Source organism: Scardinius erythrophthalmus (genome assembly GCF_964197995.2).
Source record: "Scardinius erythrophthalmus genome assembly, chromosome: 13".
NCBI classification, from domain to species: domain Eukaryota; kingdom Metazoa; phylum Chordata; class Actinopteri; order Cypriniformes; family Leuciscidae; genus Scardinius; species Scardinius erythrophthalmus.
In genome coordinates, this window is record NC_138233.1 from 17,643,715 (window position 1) to 17,670,993 (window position 27,279).

Below are 27,279 nucleotides of genomic sequence, written 5' to 3' on the forward strand. Positions count from 1 at the left end.
ATTTATCTAAAAACCCGTTCAAAAACACAATGACTTCAGGTCAGTGGAACCGGAAGTGCTAAAATACATTTGGCCAACAAATACATTGTCCCCGTACCACTCTACGTGTACATATTGTTTTAAAAATGACCTCTGAGAACATCTGTATTAATTTTATAGTTAGCTAAACCCTTTAAAGGATGGCTAGAAGCTTAGGAGTCTCCAGTTAAACTTAAAATAGATGTTTTAGAAATAAGTCTCTTATGCTCACTAAAGCTGCATTTCATGGAAAATACAGTAATATCGTAAAATAACTGATCTCTATCATAGAAATATTTAAATATGTAATTTATTCCTGTGATGTCAAAGCTGAATTTTCAGCACTTCAGTGTCACATGATCCTTCAGAAATCATTCTATTATGCTGATTTGCTGCTCAAGAAACATTTCTTATTATTAATTATTCTTAATATTCTTATTATTAATTACTAACAGTTGTGTTGCTTAATATTTTTGTGGAAACCTTGATTCATTTTTTCAGGATTATTTGATGAACAAAGAGTTCAAAAGAACAGCATTTATTTGGATTTTTTTTTTTTTGTAACAATGTAAGTCTTTACTGTCACTTGATCAATTTAATGCATCCTTGCCAAATAAAAGTATAATTTCTTTAAATTTTATTTGATTTAAAAATAAAATCTTTATGACCCCAAACTTTTGAATGGTACTATTTCTTGGATTTGGATTGGATTATTAATACTGTTGCAGTTTTTTTTTTTTTTTTTTTTTTTTTATGGACTTGTAGCTAAATCCTTATGATAATCTGCAAGTAAGATCATGAACTATATGTCTTTATTTATTTATTTAGCTGTGTATATTAATTCAGGCGTCATCATACAATAAACCCCTTCAGGGTGATACTAGACCCTGACGGGAAGCAAAGGAGACCCCTGTCAAGGTTTATTTTGCATTAACTTACACATTAAGCATGATGTTCTGTGCTCTCTGCACATTGTGTGCTCTGTGCGTACATGCATGTGTGTATGCGCTGCCTCCTGAACAGGCGATATCTAAAGTAGGTTTCTATGGTAACAAGTCAGCTAGAGCTACAATCGTGCGGGAGATGGTGGCGCTCACTGCAAGCATTTCAGAATAAACGCACACTGGAACACATTTTGTGTGATGCTTTCCAGTGCCAACTAACTGCATGTAGACGGCTAGATGCCCTTGTAGAGGCCATCTTAGCCATCTGTTGTGTGTTTTTTTCATCTGGGCCTGCAGTGCAAAATAAGGAGGATGCATGTATTTGAGAGTTAGAAGAGGGGGGGTTCGGATTCAAGTGTTTAATCCAGACATGAACATGATTAGCCAGAAGGGGATTGGGTGTTAAAGTATCGCTCATTAACTTTTGGTTTTCCCCTCTAAAACACACCCCATTCTCATTGCCTGTGCATCACACATTAACACATGCACATACGAACAACACACACACTTGGCGGCGAGAGCCAACGTCTCTCTCCCACCACCTTCCGAGAAAAGCAGCATCATCAGGGACCAGGGTGTGGCTGTATTTGTGCCGACATAGACATGTGGCAATCACATTAGAGGTCATTTTTTCTTCTTCTGTTAATTCCTGATAAAGTTATATCAATACATTTAATTTGGTATAATTAAATTCTAGAATTTATTAAATAACATAAATTCTGTATACAATTTATATATAATTTAATAATATTCAATATTTTAATAAGGGCAGATTTTTTTTACACAACTGTGTACATTGATAATGATAAAAATAAATGTTTCTTGAGCATCAAATCAGTATCAGATTGATTTCTGAAGGATCATGTGATACTGAAGACTGGAGTAATGATGCTGAAAATTCAGCGTTGACATCACAGGAATAAATTACATTTACAAATATAAAACAGATATTTTACATTGTAAAAAATATTTCACAATATTACTATTTTTGCTGTATCAAACAAATGCAGCATTGGTGAGCATGAGAGACTTATATTTTAAAAAATCTTACCGATCTAAAATTTTTAAACAGTAGTGTATATATAATAAATATAAAATGTCTAATATATAGCGTCACTGTATATTAGATATTTTATTTGCTATCATTAAATTAGATATTATTATTAAATATATCATCATCATATATCACCATCAAATATTTTATATGCAGTGTGTGTGTGTGTGTATATATATATATATACATATATATGCATGTATGTATATGTGTGTGTGTATAATATTTAATTATATCATTACATATTAATTAAATCGTCTGAACTATTATTCATTTTCAAGTAGATTTTATAATTGACAAAAGAAGATTGTTAACAGCTTTTTTAACAATTAATGCCTAAAGGCAACATTTTGGATGTCTTCCTTGAATCAGATGTGTTTGATTAGAAAGAGTTTGAAACTAACGTGTACTGTTAATGTACCTCCTGAAAAAACAGTCTTAAATGCCTTGTGTGATAATAGAGCTCAGAAAGCCTTGTATCCTATTATATTTAGTGTCAAATATTATAGTCTACATTTGGTGTTTTGTGCCTGTGCAGTGATGCTATTCTTGAAATAGATCACTATATATGTGGGCACTCAAGGCAAGAATGTTAAACATGGCGTAGCAGTATCAACACATCAGACAAATTGTTATTGTCAGAAGACATGCATGATGGGGGGTAGAGTTAGGGGCTGTTCACAGAATGTGTCCTGTGTGAGCGACCCCTAAGACACTTTCAGTAGCAACTGCACCCCAGTGGCATACTAAATGCTATTCTTGGATTCTAACTAAGAAAGTCGACATTCACAATTTTAGAACTTAAAACTGCCTGTAGAAAGTAAATCTGTCAGCATTTTGGCCAGGACATGTTGATGTATCTTTCAAAGTGTCAGCAGATCATAAGCCAGTATTTAAAGTAATGGGGCCAGTAAAAACTCAAGTACTCATTGCAACGCAAATAGAGTCATTTCTAGACTGCAGATAAACATCCATAACAATTGCCTGGCATTTCTGTATTAGTAATGATTTAAAAGAGCTGTTTAAATACATTTTCTAGTGATTAATATTTTAGAAATTAGTGATTACATGAGATGAGCATTATAACCATGCACTGGTTGTCTTAGATCACTTTTTGTCACATAACCACCAACAGCTGATTAATTGCAAATTAATCCACAAAATGGGTGTACAGAGAAGGAAATACATTTTAATTCAATTTTAATGACACGTCTATATGCTAAATTGCATGTTTTAACAAATATGGCTGATTAAGTGCGTAAAATTTGACTTTGCCTTTTTATGCTTTGTGTTTTTGTCACCTGAATGACACACTGTGAATATGTTTCATCACACACACACACACACACACACACACACACATATAAAGAATCACGTGAGCGTGCATGCCATATGATGTTATATTCATCACAAGCAGTTATATTTCATCCATGTTGCGCACAGAAGCAGCGAAGCAGGAAAAAAAAACACTCAAGATGTCATCATTATCAGATTTACTATATATATGTGTGTATGTGTGTGCGCACGCTTGTGTATGTACTATCTATTGTACATTTATATAGTCAGACAGAATATGAATTGAATATTTATTGTTTTTATCTTGAGTTTAATGCAGCAGAGATGTAACCAGCATTGACCATTCTTTTAGAGGAGGGGTGTAAACTGGAGGCTTTTACTGGCTTGAAGCTTGACTCCCCCAAAAACCCACCTTTCTCTGTCCGCCTATAGTGTGCTGATCCATTTTTTTGGGTGGTTGTCGATTTGTTGCTTTTGTATCCCACACTTGTTACCTCGTATATAAACACATAAATGGAATATATAGAGGTCTGAATGTCTTAACACTCACACAAGCCTTTTGCACAAGCCTCCACTGAGATGCCACACTGAACCTCCTCACACAAGAGAAGTCAACTGAAAAAAATCGGTGTTGACAGCAGTTCTCCTCGGTGAGGAACAGGGTAGTAGCAGGAGCGAGAGAGTGAGAGGGAGGAGGGAGGGAGAGAGAGAGAGAGAGAGAGAGAGAGAGACTTGTGCACTGAGAGCCAGCCTCAGCCTCTATTGTGGTAAGCAGGCAAGGGAAGGCGTTTAAGGAGCGGACTTTAAACCCACAGGCGCAACACTGGTCACTGCTGTAGAAACCCCCGAAATCAAAGGACAAGGCAACATGGAGGAGGACCTGGATGAAGGACAGACCCAAAAGGGTAAAGGAATGCCTTTTATCTCCTTTGTTTCCCCGTCCATCTTTCCGATTGTGTTGTTTACCTTTGTGCCTAATCCGTCACTGCTTTTCATAGTCTTTGATCTTGTGGATTATAAAATGAGGTTATGAAAATGATCTGAATAGGTTATTAGGTAGAAGTGTTTTCTGCCATATTTTTAATGAGAATTTTTTTAATTAATTCACCGATGATGTATTTCATGCACTGTGATGCATTGCATGAATTTTTATTCTTTGAAATTATGTAAATAACGTGGCGGAACAAATATGATCCTTTAAAAAAAAATATTGATAGATTTTAGGTAGGACAGTGATTATGTAGAGGGGTGTGTGCAGGGGCTGCTCCTGTGTGTTTTGTGTGTGTGGACCATCTGATGGGTCTGTCTTTGTTTGCCGCGCATTTCTGTCAGTCTGTCTGAAGGAGGCAGGAGACAGATCCGTCTTCTGGATGCAGTGGACATTTATATAATTGTCTAAATTCTGCCATTGTTTCCCCGTCTTTCATTTCATATTCCTTTGCTTGCTCCTTCTATTGTGTGCAGGAGCATTTGTTTGCTTTGTGAGAGAGGGAGCTTGCTATTTATAATACCACCATTTGCAGGGGCTGAATTTCGAGCTCGGGAGGAAATCATTGTCTTTTTTTTCTTCTTTTGTGGTCTATAGAGAAAATATTTGGCGAGAAGCTAAAGGAATGGGAATAAAAATAATCAAAATACCAGCTTTCTGAACTATTTCCACCTCCTCTCGCTCCATCTATGACGGCTCTTTATATTTCAGGGTTTTTTTCTTCCCCTCCTCCCTTCTAAAGCAGTGTGATGATAGCAGCCATGTCAGGTCTGCTGTGCTTAGACTGTCACTGAGCTTGTGTGATATTTAGCACATTAAATATTGGAGGAACACTGATTTATGCTCAACCTGCCGGGGTGATTTGGTGTTTTATTTTCGTATTTATTGTTTGTTTGATTTCTTGAACCAATAGATGCCATGATTGGCTGGATCTAGTCATTTAATCTGAGAATCACAAATGCATAAAGCCTGTTAACACTGATCTATTTTGTTTCTCTTTTCTGTATTTTTAACATGTTTTGCATTTAATAGCTCAATGTTTGTTTGTTTTGTTTGTATAGAAAATGCTTATTGTCCATAAAGTGCACCAGATGAACTTCATGATAAAAATGCAAGTCTAGGATATGACGTATGTCTCATTTGACCTGGTTTTCTTTTAATATGTTTTCATATGTACTGAGTGAGAATTCCAAATCGATCTGTTGGAATCTGGGAATCCCAAAAAGCGAGACTACGTGAGAACTTCTCAAGAGCTTTGACTGATGCACAATTTAGTTAATATTCTTACTGGTATTATTATTATTAAAACATCTGAGGTGTTCAACATTGTGATTTTGGGACTAACTTTGCATGTAATGTATACTTTTTTTCCTTTTCTTTTTTAAATCAATTCATGTATTCCATTTGGATTCAAACCCATTTGAGCTACAGTAATGCCTTGATATTTAATAAAAGGAAATGTATGCATATTTAATGCACATTTTACCTAATATAATACTTACTAATGCTGCAGTAACTGCAAAATACTAGTTTCTTAACTCCATAAAAGAAAAGCTGAAGTCTGAAAATCAGCTGTAGTTTATTCACAGACGTGCATTGACCGGTGCGCTGACCCTATCGCTGCACAATAGATGAAGTGGGGAACTAAGCGGCCTCATGGGAGAATAGACATTTCATTACCTCTCATGATTATTGGATTAGAGGACATTAGGCCGTTAACACACACAGATACCATCCCACTCCTCGTCTTTTATTTATAGCTTTTACCTCCAAATTTCTGTCATCGCCACTGTTGACAGAGTACAGTTTGTTAGATGGGCTCTTAGCAGTCCCTACTGACAGTTTGACATGATAAAATTCTGATCGGAGGTGTTCATAAAAGTGAGTGTTATAGAATCTCACAAAATGAGAGTGTGAGGTCATTTACACACACATGTAGCCATGTAAATGCTTCTTATTCTATCAAAAAAAGATTAACACACAGATTTTTTCTCATTACCTCACAGGTGTTTTGTTTGCCAAGTCAATACCTCCATGTCTTCTGCGCATGTGTTCACGTTCTGATGTCAGAAACTGACAAAAACTGGGCAATTTCAAAATCTCATGGTAACGTTGGCTTGCATAGTCAGATGTAATGAGCTGATTTTTAATAGTCACCTGTATTTTGTTAACTTACACTCACTTATATAAGATATTTTTGGGCACATCATTGCATGTTGTGATGCCTCTTGTGCTATATTTAGTAGCTCAGCATGAAACAAACTCCTGATTCATTATTAATGCCCAAATCGAGTTATGATTGTCAGATCCATTGCGCATCTTTGAGTGCATTTATATTTCACCCATGCATCGAATCTTTGAATTATGCCATCAGTATTAATCCTGTGGTGTTAACATACTTGCATACATAGTTGTGATGGATCTGCAAAGTACCTCATTGTTTTAAACTGCGATGTTGAAATGGAAATGAAATTGTGATTGAATTCTATACCTCTGCGGGATGCACGTTATATGGCGATCTCGTTTCCTTCCTGTTTTTTTTTTCCTTTCCAAATACACGACCTTGTGTGATCCAGAGGCAACTCTCTAATCTGGACACTCCTATTGTTCCCACACTCTGGTCAAACCTCTCAGGGACACTGAAGTTTCACTAATTGTCCTCAAAATTGAATCATAGCTAATAATAGAAAGTGAATTCAGTGCACTATTGTTCTCCCTGTTGTTTCCAACAGGTCAAATGACCATGAGAACAGAGAGTGGAACATGTAGCATATTTTGCAAGAATTCTGTTTTCTACACATTTGGTGCATTTCAAATCCAGATACAAATGAGCTGCATACAAATGGGCTCTAAATGTGTTCTTTTCTGCTGAGGGAAGGTATCTTGGAAGATGTTGGAAGTACGAGAACCTTCTAGCTGTCCCGTCAGGGATAAAGTCGTGTAGTCTTCGCCGTTCCTGCTGCGTTCGGCGCTGGACTGTCCCCCCCCCCCCCTCCACTGTAATCCTTGTGAATGTGTCTCCCATTCAGCCCGTTTGCCGCTGTAAGTGGGTCATGGTGCTTGCAAAGGCCCGGCCCATTCTCAGGGTCCGCGCCTCCATCGCCATGGCAACCCTGCTGGTTGATTAAACATGCGCAGAGAAGTCGCGTAGACGTGCGGTGATGGAAACACGCTCGCTTTCAGGGAGGGGCCAGTGATAGAGACACACAGCGCCCCTCATGTAGCCACTTGATGTGATTGAATTCAACTGAATTTGAATTCTTTTTATCTGAACAGAAAAACGGCATTATGGGTAATGAAATGCTAATCACTTTAAATTGACAAATTATTCAAATCCTTTTGAACACTGTTAAAACAAAGGCCGAAGAGGGTCCAATTGAGCTGGTTATGAATGGAGAGTATTTGACTGTGGGTGTAAAAAGGTCACATTAAACGGCAAAACAAAGCTTTGTTCGCTGCATGATAACCAACACTTGCGTCTGTTTTCCTCTCCATCTGCCTGTTTCTCTTCCACTGTCTTTTCCTTTCATCTGTCGCAATCTCTTATCCGTTCACTCTCCCTTTCTCTCTCCCCTCTGTGCTGCGGATTAGCGTTAGCAGCCTTTTGTTGTGTACGGTCTTTGAGTGTCCTGTGAGAATGTTTCCCCTCTGAACATGTGTGGATATCAGGGTGAGCACTGGTTCGCAGTGAGCCCACAGTTCCAGGGATTAATTGGAGGTTGGGGGTGGGGCGAGGCGGGAGTGGCACTGAGGCTGTCAGACTGACAGATGGGCGTTGGGGTCGGGTGGGGTGATCGAGGGACATGGGGGGGAGGTTTGGGGGAAGTGGGGTGGGAGCGGCCATTGCTTTATTATTAGAAGACCCTCTGGGATAGTGCTTTTGTTTATGTTGTTTGGGTTAGGTCTGTCTTTTGTGTGCATCATTTTTGGTTTAAATTCTGAAAACAATATCCAAATGCCAGTGTTATTATATATATTATTATAGTAATTATTATAATATTTATTAATATTTCATTTTAATTTGAGTTTAACTTTTAGTATTTTTATTTTTTTCTCAAATATTTCTATTTAGCTTTACTTTTATTTAAGTTTTAGATTTAGTAATGTGACAGTAATTCGACCTATTTGATTTCAGTTAGTTGCAAATGCAACATTTCTAATATTTTATCGTTTTTTTTTTTGTTTGTTTGTTTTTTGAGTTTTAGTTTTCATCTAATATTTGTTTGTATTTTCATTTCTGATTTATACTACAGGGCTGTTGAATGTTTGATGAACGTTCAAAAAGGTGTGCAATTAATTTAAGGAAAATGCACGGTTAAAGTAGTTCCAGACAGGAATCCAGACTTGGGATGAGATGCAAAAGAAATGAGTTCTACACATGAGAGCGTTTTAAGGACTAAAACCTAACAAATGTCTTCAAAATACATCATCTGAACAATGTCTTGAGGTGTGGTAGCCGTGGTTTAAGTGGAATAAATGGAAAATAATGCGGACGAGGTGTAACTTATTACAATTATTTAAATTAGAGATTTTTTTTGTGTAGTTTTATTCAACACTGATGAACGCATTAAAGTGAAGTTCATCTGGAAAAGTTTGTTTAGTTTTATTGTGTAGTAGATTAAGTATATCTATGTATATTTAATTAATGAAATTTCAGACTGGCTCCTCAGACTGCAAATATTAAACTGCGTATATGTGATAATTACATTAAGCATCAGTGAATCTTAAGTTCAAAATTCCAATTATAAAAGCTATAAAGAAGTTTGTATGTAATGATAAAAAATAACATTAAAAAAAAAGTAGGGATTTACCATTCATGATCTGAATACATGGAAAATACATGCATGTGTAACCTTTGGCTAAAAGTACTTAAGAAACCCGACTACGCCACCTAGGTTATTTCTCCACCCAGGAAAATAAAAATCCCCCAAAAATAATTAAACCAAAAGCAGTTACAATAATATGAAGGACCCTGCTGGTTCGGATTGGATTAAAGACAGATTCATGACTTTACAAAATTATGCAAAAATTTCACACAAATCATTATTCTAAAACATTCTAAACATAGATCTCTTGCCCAGTTTATCAATTAAATACCCACAGTTAAGAGACCAATCAACCCAACTTTAACAGAGGGGACAAACCACACAGTAAATCCGTGAATAAAGCTTCTTAAAGCAAATGATAAACAAAATAAAGGAACAATACCAAAAGAAAACTACAAATACACTCTCCCCTTCTGTTAAGCTTCAGTATCACAGTCATCAAGCATTCACATGTGGATATACACTGGCAAAGAAACCCGTCATACCAACAAAAGAGACCAAAGAAAAGGGAAAAGAATACATAATTCAACGACACAATATTTAAATCACAGTTAATATTTAAAATCATTCAAGCTGTTTTAAAGAACCAACTCCAGGCATATTAGTTTATTTAATAGCCCAAAAGACAAAAATGTCCAATACTTCACATATCACACAGACCGATAGGGCAGAATCGTCTTTAAACACTCGGTCGTTCAGCGGTTCAAAACCGCAATGTCCACTGCAGTCTTACACAGTCAGTCATATGAACAGAACGGTGAAACAGCCATACAAACGGGTATATAAAACAGCAGCTAGCACTCTTGGGCCGCGCCTGAAATAAAAGTTCAATAAAAAAAATTTCAAATGATTTCACCCCTCCCAAAATAAGAGAAAACCCACAATAAAGTATCTTACCTCGTAGGTGAAATTTAGACTACAGTGAGCTTTATGCTAGCTGCGCTCGCCACTTCACGCATACAACATCCCTAATGACAAACATATATTTAGACAGTGATCTGCGACTGTGAGAAAAGCAATAAATCAAGCGACGCAACATTAAATCTAAACCCTGATAGCCCTTTACGGCCCCCATAACATGAACACACGTAGAGGTAGAATGACACAACCACATAAACATGCTTTTTATAAAGCCTCTCAGTGATTGTGCCGCACAGGTGAGCTCAATGTCAAGACGAGGCTGGCTTTAACGACAGTGGGCGTGTCTTCCCATTTGAGATCTAATGAGCCAAAACAAATAGTAGACTGCATTTACACTGCAGGTCTTGATGCCCAATTCCGATTTGCTGACTATATCCGATTTTTTTGACGATATGACTCGCTTACATCATCTTCTAAAAGTGAGCCGTATCCGATATTTGCATTTACACTATAGCCTACTCTTCCGAAACAACCCAATGTAGACGTTCTGACCCGTAAAAGGAAGTAAAACAGCGCGATATGCAATGGATGCAGATGCAGACAAAATTATTATCCAGTGGTTTGCTTTCCGCACTATTTTCAAAGGTCAGCAAAACATTGCTCTCGTAAGGCGGAGAAAAAAGAGGAGAGCCTTTGTTGCAGCCTGGAAATTTAGCGATGATCGCTGCTACGTCGGTTCAGAGGGACATTTGGATGCGGCAAAGGACTCAAGATTGGTGGAATCGAGTTGTTGGTACCTGGGGTCAGGAACGATGGGTCAGAAACTTTCGTATGAGATGAGAAACTTTTGATATGTTGTCAAAACACTGCTAAAACACCGATTTATTTTGGTAACAACCCTGCATTTTTGCCTGCACTGTCTCTTCGCCCCAAAGGCTCAAAAGACGTACAACCTCTGCATTACTCCACTGTGTTGACCCTTCGTCCTCCATCGCACCATTAATAAGTCATGTGATCACAGTTGGTGTCCACCTGAGTTGACGTCCCTTTTTTAATGACGTACGACTCACATTTACTGGGGAATATCCGATGTGTCGGCTTACATGGCATGCCCAAATGCACATATCCGATTCATATCAGATTTATTTCCACATATGAGTGAGGCCTGAAACCGATCTGAGAATATCGGAATCCATGTGCTTTTTTCCTGCTTACACGTTCGCCAGTCATATCCGATCTGTGCCACATGAGAGGAAAAAATCGGAATTGGGTCACTTGTATAAAGTATAAATGGGGCAGAGACTCTCAACCTGTCACACATGGTTTTAGCTTATGTTTGTTCATAAAAAGGAGTATTGTCTAGAAACTCACTGTATCTTATGTACAAGTAGTTGGCAGGTGAACATAATTCATTAATGTTCAAGCATGTTTACACTGATTTTATGGTTCAGTTTAGTATCTTGGGCTGCATTTTGGTTGCTTTTGACTGTCGCCTTTGTTGCCCTTTTTCACCTTTGTTGCCATTGGCTTTTGGCTTGCTTAGTTGGGGACATTAAATTTAACATTTATTTTCAATATTCAACAATAATATCGATCTGCCTGCATTGACACCATTATACACTATGAGAACTGAACTGAGCTGGACGATGACATCACGGTTTTCTACAGAGCGGCTATATATATATATATATATATATATATATATATATATATATATATATATATATATATAAATGAACTAAATCAATAACTTTTTTACAACAAAAATGAAACATCACTGAACTTAAAAGCTGCTGTGATGCTATTTTCTTCAACTTTGTTGCAATATTCTCCTGTAAAGCTGCTGTGAAACAATCTGTATTGTAAAAAGCGCTATATAAATAAAGGTGACTTGACTTGAATTGACTTTCATAATGGAGAGTTGCATTGGTCTGGTAAACCATTTCTGTCTTTGGCTGCACTATAAGAACATGAGATTGCTACAGTTTGTCTTCACATGATCTGTTGTGAATCTTGCCAGTGAGGCTATCCTGTGAGAATTTGTATTGTAAATCAGATCCTGTATTAACAAAGTGTGCAATCTGCATGCATTTTTAATGCTGTTTCATCTAATACCCTTGAGTGATGAATGTAAGGCTGCATTGTAATGCGATGCAATTTGTGCTGGCTTTAGAACATGTGATTATTCTCAGTCAGTCAGGAGACATGCAGTGGTTGTTCAACAGTTCAAATAATCTCATAACAGGATCAAAATTGCAAGTAGTATTGTTTAAATGCTAATACGGTTATGTAGTTGAGTAAAACTATAGGCATATGAAGATGTGTTATTTTAAATAATAAGAATATTCTGTATGTTACATTTAAAATAATGTATTACTATGCAGGGAGTGTGTTGGTCTGTTAACCCTTGTGCATCAATTATAAAAAGTTACACATAGGCCTATAGTGGACAAAAATGTCCAAGCCAAAAAACTGTCATAAGAATTTGAAGCTTAGAAGCACAGACTTAAGTTTGGTCTCATTTTAAAGAAGACCCTTGGCAGATTATTGCTAAAGTATGATTTATGAACATTATTTTATATAAAATTTATATTTTATGTTGAACTCTAAAACGGCTAGAAAATCAAAGCCATAAATCTAAATTTGAGGTTGATATCTCAAAAAATGAGCTTTCAGTAAGATTTTGTTTGGACACAGTAACACATTTTCCCCATTGGATGCCAGCAAAACTCCACTGGTCACACAGAGGTTTGATTTGTTATTTGCAGTAGAGTTTTTCTCTCTCAAATTTTACAAGTACACACACGCACACATTTTATTTTTATTACACACATACAAACCACACTCAGAAAACCATACCAACACACCCACACAATTATCGCTGCATAATTTATCCAATTGGCTCTATAATATGCCGAAGCAGAAAACAGGAATAAAGCGAGTATTTGCTTTATAGGCCAAACCTGAGAAAATGGCACCCTCTGGTAAAAAAATAGTAAAAATTCAAAATGTTAAGCCTTGCCAACAGAATGAAAGCCTCTTAACAAAGATTGCATCATTATATAGTTAAATGGCCCTGGGATTAAATTGCAGTTTTAATGGGTTTCAATGCGGACATTTTTGTCCAAAAGGCGCTGAGAGGAAGTATTTTGTGTACCTAGTGCAAAAAATATTTTTTAAAAGAAATGGGTGAAATAGTACAATTCCCATAAAAATACACACCTGTTTATGCAGTTAGCATAAACACAGGCAAAGTTATTAAAAAAACAAAACTGAAAAATACAAAAATGTCCATAAAGATTCACAAGGGTTAATGGTCAAATATAAAATATATATTATTTTTAAAAAGTTTTTAAAATACTCAAATGCTTGCAGCATGTTTAAGACAACAAAATCATTTTTAATGATTTTTAAAATCATTTTAATAATATAATCTGTAGATCTATATTCTCACATTTCTTGATCCACAGCAGTTGCTATGGCAACAGGTTGATCCATTGCCAAATCCACTGTAAAGCCAGGTCTGAGGTTTATTACAGCATCATTATTACCATATTTGACAGTATTCAAAAATTCACATCCAAAGACCTGGAATGGGAGCAATAGCCTCAACCAAACTATGGTTGTAACATAGTTCCTGCACTCATTTTATAAGGACTGGCATACAAGGAGTTGGAAACACTTTTTTTTTTTTTACAGTGAAATTAAACATTTTCGAACAGTGCATTATTTTAACAGATAAGTGTATTAAGTATACTAATTAAAAAAAGACATAATGAAATTTCATAAACTAAAAATGAACTGCAAATTTGTTTTGTTCGAAACATAACACACTTGTCTGTGTGAAAGCTAAACTCAAAATAATGAAACTTTGTAATGAAACACATGAAGGCAATCGTTTGGAAAACTCAATCAAAATGACCTACTGTCAAAGTCCATCTTCTAATTCTACCATCCATTTTGTTATTCATGAATCATACTGTTATGATTCACTCTGATATATGATGCCAAGGGGAGAATTTTAAATAGTCGGCTGCAGGGACAATTTTGCGCATCATTGGAGAGTAACACACACACACTCACACACACACACACACTCACAGAATGAACTGGACCTCACTGGACTGTCAGAATGAATGGATTGAGGATTTACTTCCAACCGTCTGGGTACTTGTTAGTCTTGTCAGGCAGAGGCTAGACACTAAGAAGAGCACAGAAGACGACTTACACTAGCTTTGCTTTCTGTGCAACAATACTGCTTTCTTAAATGGCATACTGTAGAAACAGCTGAAATGAAACTGTTGATGAAAAAATGGAATCAAACACAGACAAACAAAACATCTTTGAAGATCTTGATGATTAAAAAGCACCTTGTTCTCACCAACTGTGCCTTTCAGATGAAAAACATGACCTCTTTTTGTCTTTCTCTCAGGATGTATGGAGTGTTGTCTGAAATGTCTAGGAGGCATCCCTTATCCATCCCTGATTGCCACCATCCTGCTGTATGCTGGAGTGGCGCTCTTCTGTGGGTGTGGACATGAAGCTCTTTCTGGAACGGTCACCATCCTCCAGAACTACTTTGAGGTGATCAGGGGACCTGGAGATGGTCTGGATGTGTTTACAATGTAAGTGAGAGCAGCACACTGAACCGGCCATTTCTCGCTGTAGATTTCCACATATATCAATTTTACACACGCAAGTGCCATACTGCCAAAATAATAATAATAATAATAAAAAAAAAAAATATATATATATATATATATATATATGTATATATATATGTATATATATATATATATATATATCTCAAACTAATATTAAAATAAAATATTATTAAAATATTAAAATAAAATTAAAATAATGTTAGTTAGTCAGTTAATGATAAACTATATTATTATTATAAAAAAATCAATAGGTTTAATTGCTTTACAGCAAAATCATGTTTAAAAGCAGCAAAAATATTGAAAATATCTTATTTGAAAATCATTTTGAATAAAATATGACTTGTTTTTTTTTACAAATATCTGTCAAAAGTTTGGAAGCATTATCATTTTGTTTTAACGTTTTTTTTAAAGAGGTCCCTTATGCCCATCAAGGCTGCATTTATTTGATCAATAATACTGTTAAAAGAGTAATATTGTGAAACATTATTCGAATTTAAAATAATTGTTTTCTATTTTAATAAATTTATAAATGTAAGTTATTTCTGTGATGGCAAAGCTGTATTTTCAGCATCATTACTCCAGTCTTCAGTGTCAAATTATCCTGATTTGATGCTCAAGAAACATTGGCATGAATTGACAGACAATGAATTGACATTGACAGAATAGAAAAAAATATATATTCCTCCTGTTGGTTATTCATATACTGTCATGTGAAAAAGAAAGGACACACTATTATGGTTTTATATATCAGGACATAATAAAAAATCATCTGGTAGGGGTGTGCATTGGCACTGCCCTCACGATTCGATTTGATTACGATTCACCAGGTAACGATTCGATTCAATTCGATTCTACGATGCATTGTGATGCATCAAAATTTTACTGCACACAACAAGGCAAATGTTTCATCAGTCATAAGGCAATACAAGCAGTCAGATATTGAACAACAGATTTTATTGGCTGCTATGTGTGTATTATCACTCTCCTGTATCTTTGACATAAATGTCATTAAATAAAATTTAATGGTACAGGGTATTGGATATGGCATTTTCAAAACTGAAAACTGAAAAAGAAAACATAAATCACTGCTTTCAGTGCTTTGAATGAGAAATGTTTCTCTTCTCTCTGCTTTAGAACCATTTGAAATTAAATAGAGCTATAATAACAGCCAACTTTATCCAGCAGTGAACATAAGTGTTTTTTTTAAACTAACTTAAGTTAGTTGTATTGCCAACGTGCTTGATTTTAGTGTGGCAGGTTTTACACACCGCGTAAGGCCCGCAACACACTGGCTGCGTGGCTTGTCCGTTTTTTTTCGGCTCCCATGTTAACAGGTAGAGCTTGCACACTGCCTGCGTGACACACGCGTCTCGCGGAAAACACGTGCATGCTAGAAATAGAACCGACGCCTATTTTTCACGCGACATGCAATGTTGGAAGCGTTTCCAGGCAAAATAGAACAGGAAAAGATGTTTATATGTCATTTTGACAAGAATACATGTTAAATGTTATTTTGATGTTTAAAAGTCCCGGAAGTAATTGAAACTTAACAACTTTATTGTCCAACTCAAGGCCAGAAAATAAACAGTGACATAATCGATTATGGCACTTTGCCGCATCGATGCTGAATCGTGCATGCCCCGCATTGCGATGCATCGCCGAATCGATTATTGTTGACACCACTATCATCTGGTTGTTGGCAGATCTTAAAATGACATATTTTACATATGACATATTACATTTAGCCATTATTTATTCAAAAAAATAAAGCCAAAATGGAAAAGCCATGGGTGACAACTAAGTACACCATTACTGCTTCCATAGGATTTAAGACAGTACGTAGCAGTGAGACGCTACTAATCAAATGTCTTTGATTAATTGATCATCAACAAGTGTGATCACCTCTATAATAGTAGTAGTTTTGGCAGTTTGCTGGTCTAGAGCATTAAGGTGTGTGTTTACATAATTCCAAAAGAAGAAAAGGCATCAGCAATGATCTTAGAGAAGCAATTGTTGCTGACCTTTAGAGAAATGTGCATTATCAGATACCCACATTTATTTGTTAATTTATTAAAGGGGGGGTGAAATGCTATTTCATGCATACTGAGTTTTTTACACTGTTAAAGAGTTGGATTCCCATGCTAAACATGGACAAAGTTTCAAAAATAAAGTTGTACGTTTGAAGGAGTATTTCTGTGGCAGAAATACTCCTTCCGGTTTGTCACAAGTTTCGGAAAGTTTTTTTCGAGTATGGGCATGTGTGACGTCAGATGGGGCGGAATTTCCTTATACGGGTCCTAAGTGCACTTCTCCCGGAAGGGCGTGCGCGCACCCGTAGACCAGAGCGAGAGAGCGAAAGCAGTACGCCCATCAAAGCGCTGTGTTCGGCTTTAGGGAAGTATTTGCCGGATTTGCAGATCGTCTAATGCTTAAGGATGGAGCAGTCTCAACGATAAAGGTTCACGGTCGTGCAGGTGGTGAGTAAAACTGCTTCAAATGTCTGTGTTGTTAGCTATCAGCGCGTAAGCACAGCAAGTAAACAGTGAACAGCGCTCGTGATTCTTTAGCTCCGCCCACACAGCACGCCTCCAGCCGCTTGCTTTTTTCCGGAAAGACTCGGTACAGCCTATCTTTCTTTTATAAATATAATAAAACTAAAGACTTTTTGGAGATATGAAGGATGCAATACTACTTTATAGGTACTCAAGATTAACATGAGATTGACTGAAACTGAGTGTTTCACCCCCCCTTTAATATTTCTTTGCTTTTTCAAATATATATATGGCAGATCTATATCTTGGATTTTAGTTAGCCTTTTGTTCTGAAGACGTAGGCAAGTTTCAAATATATGTACAGCTTGTTTGTGAGTGGCTTAAACTTAACATTTGTCAATAATTAGGTATTTGTTACTTCAATATTGTAACATTAATAACAGCAAACATTAACATGAACTTGTACGCAATGGTGTCACACAAAAAGAGAGAGTGTGTGTGTGCGCGTATGTGTGTTTGGGCACGAGTGCATATGCGTGTAAATGTTTTTGTGTAGTGGACAATCTCTCTATTTGTCTTTTTTTGTGCTGCCTTGTCATATTGATCTTATCTGTAGAATATCAAAAAATATCATTTAAAAACACAGTTACACACATACACAGCCTGTTTACATTTTGGGGGGGGCAAATTAAGCTTTTGACTCAACATGACTATCTCACAAACCTCCATTTTGACAAAAATATTTCACACATTGGCTTAGATCCACAGTCATGCTAAGTTTATATCCATGTATTGTAGTTTACACTGATTTAAAGGTGCAGCAAGGGATTTCTGAGAATCATTGTTGAACACTTTTGATGTTTGAAATCAACCCAAACAAACACACCCCTCCCTTCATTGCTGCACGCAATGCAAGAGTGTATGTCTCTTTATCATAGCTGAAGTGAAACAAAATAATGCTTTGTGAAACCAATGTTACTCCCGTATGGAGCAGAAACAACACAACCTCTGCATCCGTTTTCAGGTATTCCAGCTAGGTTTCTCCAGTGCTGGAAAGATTTTCTAATATTAACGTGGTTCCTAAACTCTTGCCTGATCATATCCCTTATTTTTCCAATGATGTTCCTCTTACCTTTTCTCTTTTGTAATGTCTTTCAGCCATCTCTCTTTCTACAGTATTTCTTCAAATCTCCCTCTTGCTCACTCTCTCTCCTCCCCCATCATGAGTGGACACGCCCCCTACTGCTGATTGGCTACATAAGCGTTGTGGCGCTCGGTCTGATCCACTTTCAACATCGTTTCTCAGAAATTGCTTACTGCACTTTTAAATTAATGTAATAATATCCAAATCATCTATTTTATTTCAGATACAAGATTGATTACTTAAGTAACATGCTGAATTCACTTGGCAAGACAAAAATAATTGTTTGGATTCTGGTTTGTTTACAACTCTCTCTGTATTATTTGTGGTCACATGATTACTTTTGTTAATGGTTTTTAGATTAGAAATGTATGAGTCTTTTTTTACCCACGCATATATAATCATTGACTTTATTTCCTCCATTTCCCACAGCATTGACATTATCAAGTATGTGATCTATGGCATTGCCTCAGCGTTCTTTGTGTATGGCATTCTTCTGATGGTCGAAGGCTTCTTCACCAGTGGGGCCATCAAGGACCTGTATGGAGACTTCAAAATCACCACCTGTGGACGCTGCGTCAGTGCATGGGTGAGAAATCTCTGGGAGAACTTCATGCATTGGAATGTACAAAAGGGCAACGATAAAGCCACTAAGAGTAACTGCCGCACATAAACATGGCATCTGTTTATAGGCTATAAAAGCAGTGAACTCTGGGAGTTATTCTCCTCTCATTTATGCAGTGTGAAATGTTATGGTGTGGCTGCTGTTATTGTAATTAATTTATAACACTGATAGCTAAACTCTGCACACTGTTCCAGATTTCGTTTAATTTTCCTTAAATAGAGACATTCCTTTCTATGTATCTTACCTTACATTCTGAGTTTATATGAAATGCTTGATGCTTATAATTGTGCCTTTGATCGGGTATTTGGGCATTAGTCTTAATCCTTCTTTTCCTTCAGTTCATCATGCTGACGTACATCTTCATGTTGGCTTGGCTGGGTGTGACAGCGTTCACCTCTTTGCCTGTCTTCATGTATTTCAACATCTGGACCATTTGCCAAAACATGACCGTTCTGGAGGGAGCAAGTTTATGTCTTGACCCGCGCCAGTTTGGTATGTTTCATAATCTGTGGGTTTCACTGCCAGATGTTTAGGTGTGGTTACAAAGAAGTTTCAGTGATCATTTGTTTTGTTGCTGTAATTTTATTCTTACTGGTTGGTTATCCGAATTAAAAATGTGTAATATCCATTGCTATAACCTCATATACCTTAAACACACAGATTGCTGTTGAGAAATGACAAAAACTATTTATTTAAGGTGTTGTGCCCTTTGGAGAGGAGAAGACTGTATGTGCAGGATCAGAGAAGTTCTTCAAAATGTGTGAATCGAATGAGGTCAGTATGAAGTATAGACAAGTTCACTAGATTCACAAGTCTAATGTTTTCAAATAGTTGTATAAATCATTTCCACAATGAAAAGCAATCCAAGACTCGTTTCTCTCTCTCAATATTTCTTTCTGAAAGCTGGATATGACTTTCCATCTGTTTGTGTGTGCGCTGGCTGGGGCTGGAGCTGCAGTCATTGCCATGGTGAGTTTTGACCAATACCTACATTTATACATAGCATCTGGAATACACTGCACCACTCTTGAAATCAGATTGAAAGCTGAAAGCTCACACATTACGATATGTGTTCAAAATATCAAACATGTTTTGATATCCTCTGACTGGGTGAAATTATAGTCTGAAGCTACAAAATCTGATTCTGTGCCCATCATACTCTATGCCATTTTGTGAAATTTGTCAACTTTGTCAGCAGACTTTCGGCACGTATTGTAGTGTGCAAATCAGGGCGAAAATATAAGCAAAGGTCATGTATTCTAGCCTTTAGAGAAGAGGTTTTACATATGGATTCAGTACTTAAACTAATGTCTTAAATTTTTATGTGGGAAAAAAAAACAAAATTAAGTTAACTACTGAAGTTCAGCTGAATGTTTTAGTGTTCCTCGCACATTAAAATTAACTACCTAAATGTAACATTTAAAGAATATCACTCTGTACATCAATCATTTTAATGGATTTTTAAAGTATGGAACTTGACAAAATATGTAAAAAAAAAAAAAAAAACTACTTAGTTTCATATAATATGTAACTTGCTCCATCTTTTTCTGAAATTAATTTATATTTTTTAAATACGTTACAAACACTATTCAATTGCTTGCTTATTCATAGCAAGTATTTTTTTTCAGCCATTTTTAAATGAATTCAATGCAAATCATTTTTCCCTTTTAACATAATATTTGATATCATGGTGACTGAAAGTGAGAAATATGTTGAGGGGGAGAGTTTAATTTCATCCTTTTAAACTGGCAACAGCGTGTTTATTTGTGTGTTGATGCGAGCTGAATTAATGACATCACCTTCTTCTAAACTGAAATGGGATAAAACTAAAGTCATGAAATATTTGAGCATTGGGGTGTTGTCAGCTCTCTCATATTGCCTTCTCTTTGTTATTATTTAACATCTTTGTGCCTATCCCCACCCCACCCACCCCCTCCGTCTCTCTCTCTCTCTCTCTCTCTCTCTCTCTCTCTCTCTCTCCCTCTCTCTCTCTCTCTCTCTGTCTCTCTCTCTCTCACACACACATGAAGAGACGCTGGGCACGTTCTGTTGTCATGGAAACTAGGGGAAGAAAGGCCCTAGAGCTTGTAGAAAGCAGCACTCAGTAATTTGCGAGAAACCATTTTCTGAAAAAGAGAATGTGGTTGTTAGTCTGGAATGATGTAGCAAATTATAGAAAGAGCTTTTCCGTCTCCTGCTGTGGAAAGAGCAAATTTAACTGATTGTTAAAAAATGCGTCCTTACACTCTCTGGGAAGGGTAATAATAACCAAGCTTTTCCTTTGTCAAGAAGAGGAATTCAGGGTGCGGTCCTATTCTAATGAGCATGCATAATGTAAATCTGTTTTGCATAATGGTGCACTGAAGTAAACAAAATATAGTGTATGCTCTCATGCAGGACAGCAGTTCCCTCTTAACCTATATTTATAAAAATGTTTAAAATCAACACTGCTATAACCCCACACACTTACTTTGATTTCATACCCCAGGATTTCATATAGTGTTGGGATAACACTCATATCTTATGACTCACATATAGTGTTGGGATAACACCCCCCCCCCCCACACACACACACATGTAAAACCTTTTCTATATTTCATAATAAGAACAATGCCAGGGCCTTCATCAAGGTATTTTTGTGCATAGGTTTTCCAGCACACATATGAGAGGAGTCTGGCTGCTTTACAATGCTGCCTCCTGCTGGTCTCACTGCTAATTTTAGAGTGGCAAACATGCGTCATCACAGTCTGCTAAGATCTTATTCCAAATACACAATTGAGCATATTAGCATTTTTTCAATCAAATAAATGCACCCTTGGTAACCATAAGAGACCAAAAAAATCGTAATGATTCCAAACTTTTGACTAGTAGTGTATAAAAAAACTCTAATCAATTCAAATTTATTTGTACAGTGCTTTTCACAATACATATTGTTTCAATGCAGGTTTACAGAAAATACAGGTTTTCATTTACAGTTTAGAGTGATCTGTTATCAGAGGTGACTGTCAAAATAATGTCCATTTGTCAAAAATGTACAGTTTTAAGATAATACAAATCATGCAGATAGCTAACATCATGTATTCATTTGCAGAAACAATAGAGTGCAACAGTGCCTGCCCCCTTTTTCAGTGCTGCTGGTTATGAAAGTACTTTTTCCATTCATTTCTCCCATAGAGATTTCAAAGAAGTCTTTGTTAAAGCGTTATAAGGCATGAGCCAAGCCAATCAGCTACGAGGTGAATCACAACACTACAAACTTTGATTTGAAGCAGAACAGTTTTTGAAAATCGGAGGTACAAGAATTAAAAGATAGAAAGGTAGGCTGTGCACTTAACGGCTTTGGTGAGGGAAAGAACTACAATCTAATGAAGCATCATTTAATTAAAAACGATGGGGAAGACACTGCGGCCTTGCTCTTCTATAGCTATTTTGTGACACTATAACGATTACCTTAACTGCAACCCAGAGGGACATCATTGCTTATACTTCTTTATTGGCCTGCAGAAGAATTTTGTTAAGTTGGAAATCCCCTACCCCTCCCTCTGCAACAGTATGGATAGAAGATGTGATGTTCTTTTTAAAATTAGAAAAGGTCAAATTTACATTTAAGGGGATCTGTGGACAGATTTTATTCCAAATGGGAACCTATTTTGTCATATTTTATATGTGAATTATATATACAGAATTATCTGAAAGAATTACAACTTATTTTCCATGTATCTCTCTCTTTACACCTTTTTGTGACGCTGTATTTGCTGTTTTGACCTCAGTGTGGTCTGTCTCACAGAATGGCAAAATAGTTTTTTCTTTTTTTCCTCTTTATGTATGCATTTATACTGTAATAATGATACTTTTATCATCAGTACTTATGTTTTGGTATGCATGGGTACATGCATTGAAAAGGTGTAATGACATAAATGTTATAGTTTGCCTTTTTAACCAGACGCTATGTTATTCTGTTGTATTTAAGCTGCCCAGGGAAGGGATGTTTCAGGGGGTGAGGGGGGTTGTTATAGTAAAAACAGAAGGAAGGAAAATGTAACTTTCATGGTTCAACTCTGATTGGTGTCATTTTCTGTACAACATCATGGGTAATGTTTTCCACTAAAACAGGAATTCCACTATTAAACTAGCCTGGAAATCCAGACCTAAATCTAAAAGATTAATGGTCTGGCGTCGACTAATGAAAACGCCCAGCTCGAGGGGCGGCACCAAGCATGCGTTTGAAAATCTCACTGCACGCAACTGGATAACACTACGACCAATCACAACAATAAACCCCATACGTTAAAGCTAACTGGTAGATTATACTCTTGCCGTATCCGGTCGCAAAACAGCAAAAACATCCTTCTTGCAAAGGAAGGATTCGAGCGCCGCCCTCTGTTCCTCTTTTAGATAAAAAGCCAAGTCTAACTCGTTCATTGTAGCGGCCAAAGCCGTTTCAAACAACTGGTGTTCATCCACAGCCATCTTGCAATGTTTACTAATGACTTCGACATTGCAGCGCTGTCGTCATTTGTTTAGCTCGCCTCTGGCCCGCCTATATCAGATAACGCGATGTGATTGGTGCAGCTCAGATCGAGGGGCATAGTTAAAGGAGAACTCCGGTCAATTTTAACATTGAGCTCATTTTTTTGTACATTTGGAGTGCTGTCAATACAGAGAACAACGACAAAAATCGGTGTTGCCTACAAATACCTGTTTACATCTTGTTTTTCGGTTGAAGTCCAAAGTAGTCGATTGCCGAGTTCACGCGCATAGGTTTAGTTACCTATGATCACGCGCGTGAACTCGGCAATCGACTACTTTGGACTTCAACCGAAAAACAAGATGTAAACAGGTATTTGCGCTGGCTTAAATAACATCATTTTTATACATATCTTTTACATCTACTGCAGTCAGATCCACTCGTGTTCACTCAGAAGGAATCACTCACATGACCTGTGCACTTGTAATGACACATCAAGGATGTTAAGAGCCTAAAAGCAGGTTTAGTACTTGCCCCATTGAAGTCAACAGAGTGCAAATTTTAAAAATAGAATAACTCGGTGTAGGCAACACCGATTTTTGTAGTTGTTCTCTGTATTGACAGCAACTCCAAATGTAGAAAAAAATGAGCTCAATGTTAAAATTGACCGGAGTTCTCCTTTAATGAGCATCATTACTTGACACCAGAGTAACTCGCTGAGCAAATTCAACTTGTGCTCTCGCAAGAACTCTGGATTACCAGGGGCTTCAGCAGAAGCAAATACCACAGTAGGTCTGTCTAAGGTTTATAAGTTATCGTTAAAAAATGATTTCCCTATGGAGAAAATGAATGGCGTTTTTACTTCCGGAACCCGACTGTTGCACTCTATGAGCTCATTACAGCAATTATTACAAGTTGTGTTCGTAATGATTACAATATATATATAGGATCTGGGAGCGGTGCATGTTGATTCAGAGTTGCCGTCATCTGAAGTCCTCGCAGGAGTTGGTCATCTCTTTAAAGGTGTTGGGTCATCTGAAGTCTTCATAAGAGGCTGGATCCAAACCGAAGCTTTTGTAGCCTACTCTCTATACTGAAAAAAAAGCATAGCTACTGTTCATAACATCTCAAGTAGTACATAGTCATATGCTTTTGATCTAATATAACTGGAGTGCAAGATTATGAGATGCATTATGTGAATGGTTGGAGAAACTGAGAGTGTGTCTGAGCCGCAAACTTAATTAGGAAGGCTATTCTAGAGTTTAGTAGCAAAATGTAAAAAAGCTCTGCTGCGTTTAGTGGACTTAGGTATCAGTACAACCAAAAGTCCAGAGTTTTGTGCTCTCTCTCTCTCTCTCTCTCTCTCTCTCTCTCTCTCTCTCTCTCTCTCTCTCTCTCTCTCTCTCTCTCTCTCTCTCTCTCTCTCTCTCTCTATATATATATATATATCATGTACAAATAAAAATAAAATTAATAATAAGTGTCAGAATAATACAATTGTAAATGTTTAGTTGACTTTGTTGATGTTATTTCAATAATAAATAGATTTTAGAATAATAATAATCCTTTTATGAGATTTCTAAGTGTAAGTATGTTTCATAAGAACCATTTTATTAGAGTAATATAAATGCAAAGGTTTAGTTGACACTGTTGATGGTATTTAATATTATATGGTGTTGTTTCAGATCCACTACCTGATGGTGCTGTCTGCCAACTGGGCCTATGTGAAGGATGCATGTAAAATGCAGAAATATGAGGACTGCAAGTCCAAGGAGGAGCAGGAGCTGCACGACATCCACTCTACGCGCTCTAAGGAACGGCTCAATGCCTACACATAAGACAGGAAGCAGCAGCGGGGCGGGAGGACCCTCAGTGCTTTCACTTCCTGTTGAAGGGAGTTTTGGCACTGGTGCAGTCCAGGTGGTGTGTCGTATGACCAACCCCATGGCCAACCCATTACCTCTCGCACAAACATTATTATTATTATTATTATTATTATTATTAGTGCTAGTAGTAGTGTTGTAGTTTTTTCACATTAATGTATTTAATTTTCAAGAGATTGTGCTGGTTCTTTTTTCCACCACATATTACAATTTTTAAATATATTTCTTTTTTAAACATTTTAGCATCAATACATGAATCATTCTTATGTAGAGGTTCGGTTTTTGGGGGAAAAGCACATTTTTCATGTGTGTCTGTCTCTTAAGGTCTCATTATCAAAGACTTAAATCATGAAAAGAAATTAGGTTAAAAAAACAATTCTCTCTCTCTTTCTCTCTCTCTCTTTCTCTTTCTCTCCTTTTTTAATCATCAGAAGGTATGAAGCCCGATACCAGCAGATGGCTTGCTCATTCTGCATTATTTTGGTAAAAAAAAATAAAAATTAAAAACTGAGACAGAAAAGACAAAAAACAAAATTAAGATATAACAGATGTACCATAAAGTGTTTATTTATTATTTTTCTACAGATGTCATTGCATAGCTTATCAAGATGATTACAAAAGAACAAAATGGTTATTATTTGCTTGCCGTGCCAGTCAAGTTTTCAGACCGCGTCGTGCCAGTAGGTGGCGTTGTAACTTCTCTGAGAGGGAGAGGATCTTTCTGACATAGAAATCTTACTGTAGTGTCAGCGACCCCCTCTTCGGCAGCAATGCAACTCTCCCTTTACTGGAAGCAAGTGACACATGCACAAGCCTACAGCGTTATGACCCCCTCTTTTTTATTTTCCTACACCAATAGATATAGACACAGTAAAGCCTTCAGGGTTTTAATTTGACGCTTTTTGTTCTCAGCTTTTGTACAAAGTCAATGTGTAAATGTATGTACTGTAAGTTAGCACTTAAACTTCAGGTGAATTCGTATTAGACTGAAAACACATTCCATGACAGGATAGGGTGGGCAGAGGGAGGGTGTTCTTCTGAAAGCCTAAGAAAAAAGACAGAGGTGAAGTCAAATCCAGGTGAGGCACAGGAACGTTTTGTGACAGATCACTTTCTTTCGGTGGGTTTTTTCTTTACAAAGGGGAATACGACTATGAAAACAAATATTTAAAGAGCTTATACTATTATCTCAATGACAGTTACTCGTTGTCTTGCTATCAAGTCATTATTATATTGGATGATGGAGATGTCTTCTCATTCTTTTAATGCCTGGCAAGTCATGTTCCGTCAGTGTTTCTAAGAGCTAGTTTCGTGCACTTATTTGGCCATTTTGTGAGCTCTTTCTTGGTGTAAGTGCATTGGGGTACCGGCTTCCAAGTCAGACCCCTGTAATGTTAGGTAAAGACTGTGAACCTAAGTGTTATTTGTGGCATGGTCATGCATTCAATGGTAATCGTTTTTACTGGATCAAAAAAAATAATAATGATGATAATAATAATAATGAAAAAATCAAAGAAAAAAAAAATTCCATCTTTTTATGAGTTTGTTATATGCGACTGTCTTGCTGGGTCATCCCCTTTCTCATAATGTGAAGTAATTTGAATCCTAAGCTGAATACATTGCGCTGAAACTCCTACTCTTCGATGGTTTAGTGTTTGATTTGTGCCTGTTTACTTTGTGGTGATCTCTCTAACTCCCTCTGAGTCCTCCTCTCACCTTTCTATTACTATTGCTTGTTGAGCCCCTAACTTAATGCTTCCTCTAACCCTCACCCCTCTCTCTCTCTCTCTCTCTCTCTCTCTCTCTCTCTCTCTCTCTCTCTCTCTCTCTGGCTCACTCCCTCTGTCCTCGTATACTAGTCTTTTTGTACTCTCACTAAAGAATGCTTAGTAGAAAGCTGTACCATTCATTTGTTTTGTACATAAATGTGCCAACCGCTTGACAGTGGCTTTTCTGATCTGTAGGGACAAACTGCTTGCATAAATAAACTACACTGGTGTACTTGTTAATAAATACTCT

General features: G+C 36.8%; 1 protein-coding gene across 1 annotated transcript; it reads left to right on the forward strand.

Annotated features, from left to right (window-relative positions):
- The first annotated feature begins 4,080 nt into the window (after positions 1-4,080).
- On the forward strand, positions 4,081-27,279 carry gpm6aa (glycoprotein M6Aa). Its single transcript, XM_081382296.1, has 7 exons — positions 4,081-4,217; positions 14,420-14,612; positions 18,717-18,873; positions 19,248-19,401; positions 19,607-19,683; positions 19,813-19,878; positions 25,063-27,279. Exons 1-7 carry the CDS (start codon positions 4,181-4,183, stop codon positions 25,213-25,215), a joined length of 837 nt encoding a protein of 278 aa, XP_081238422.1. The 5' UTR covers positions 4,081-4,180; the 3' UTR covers positions 25,216-27,279.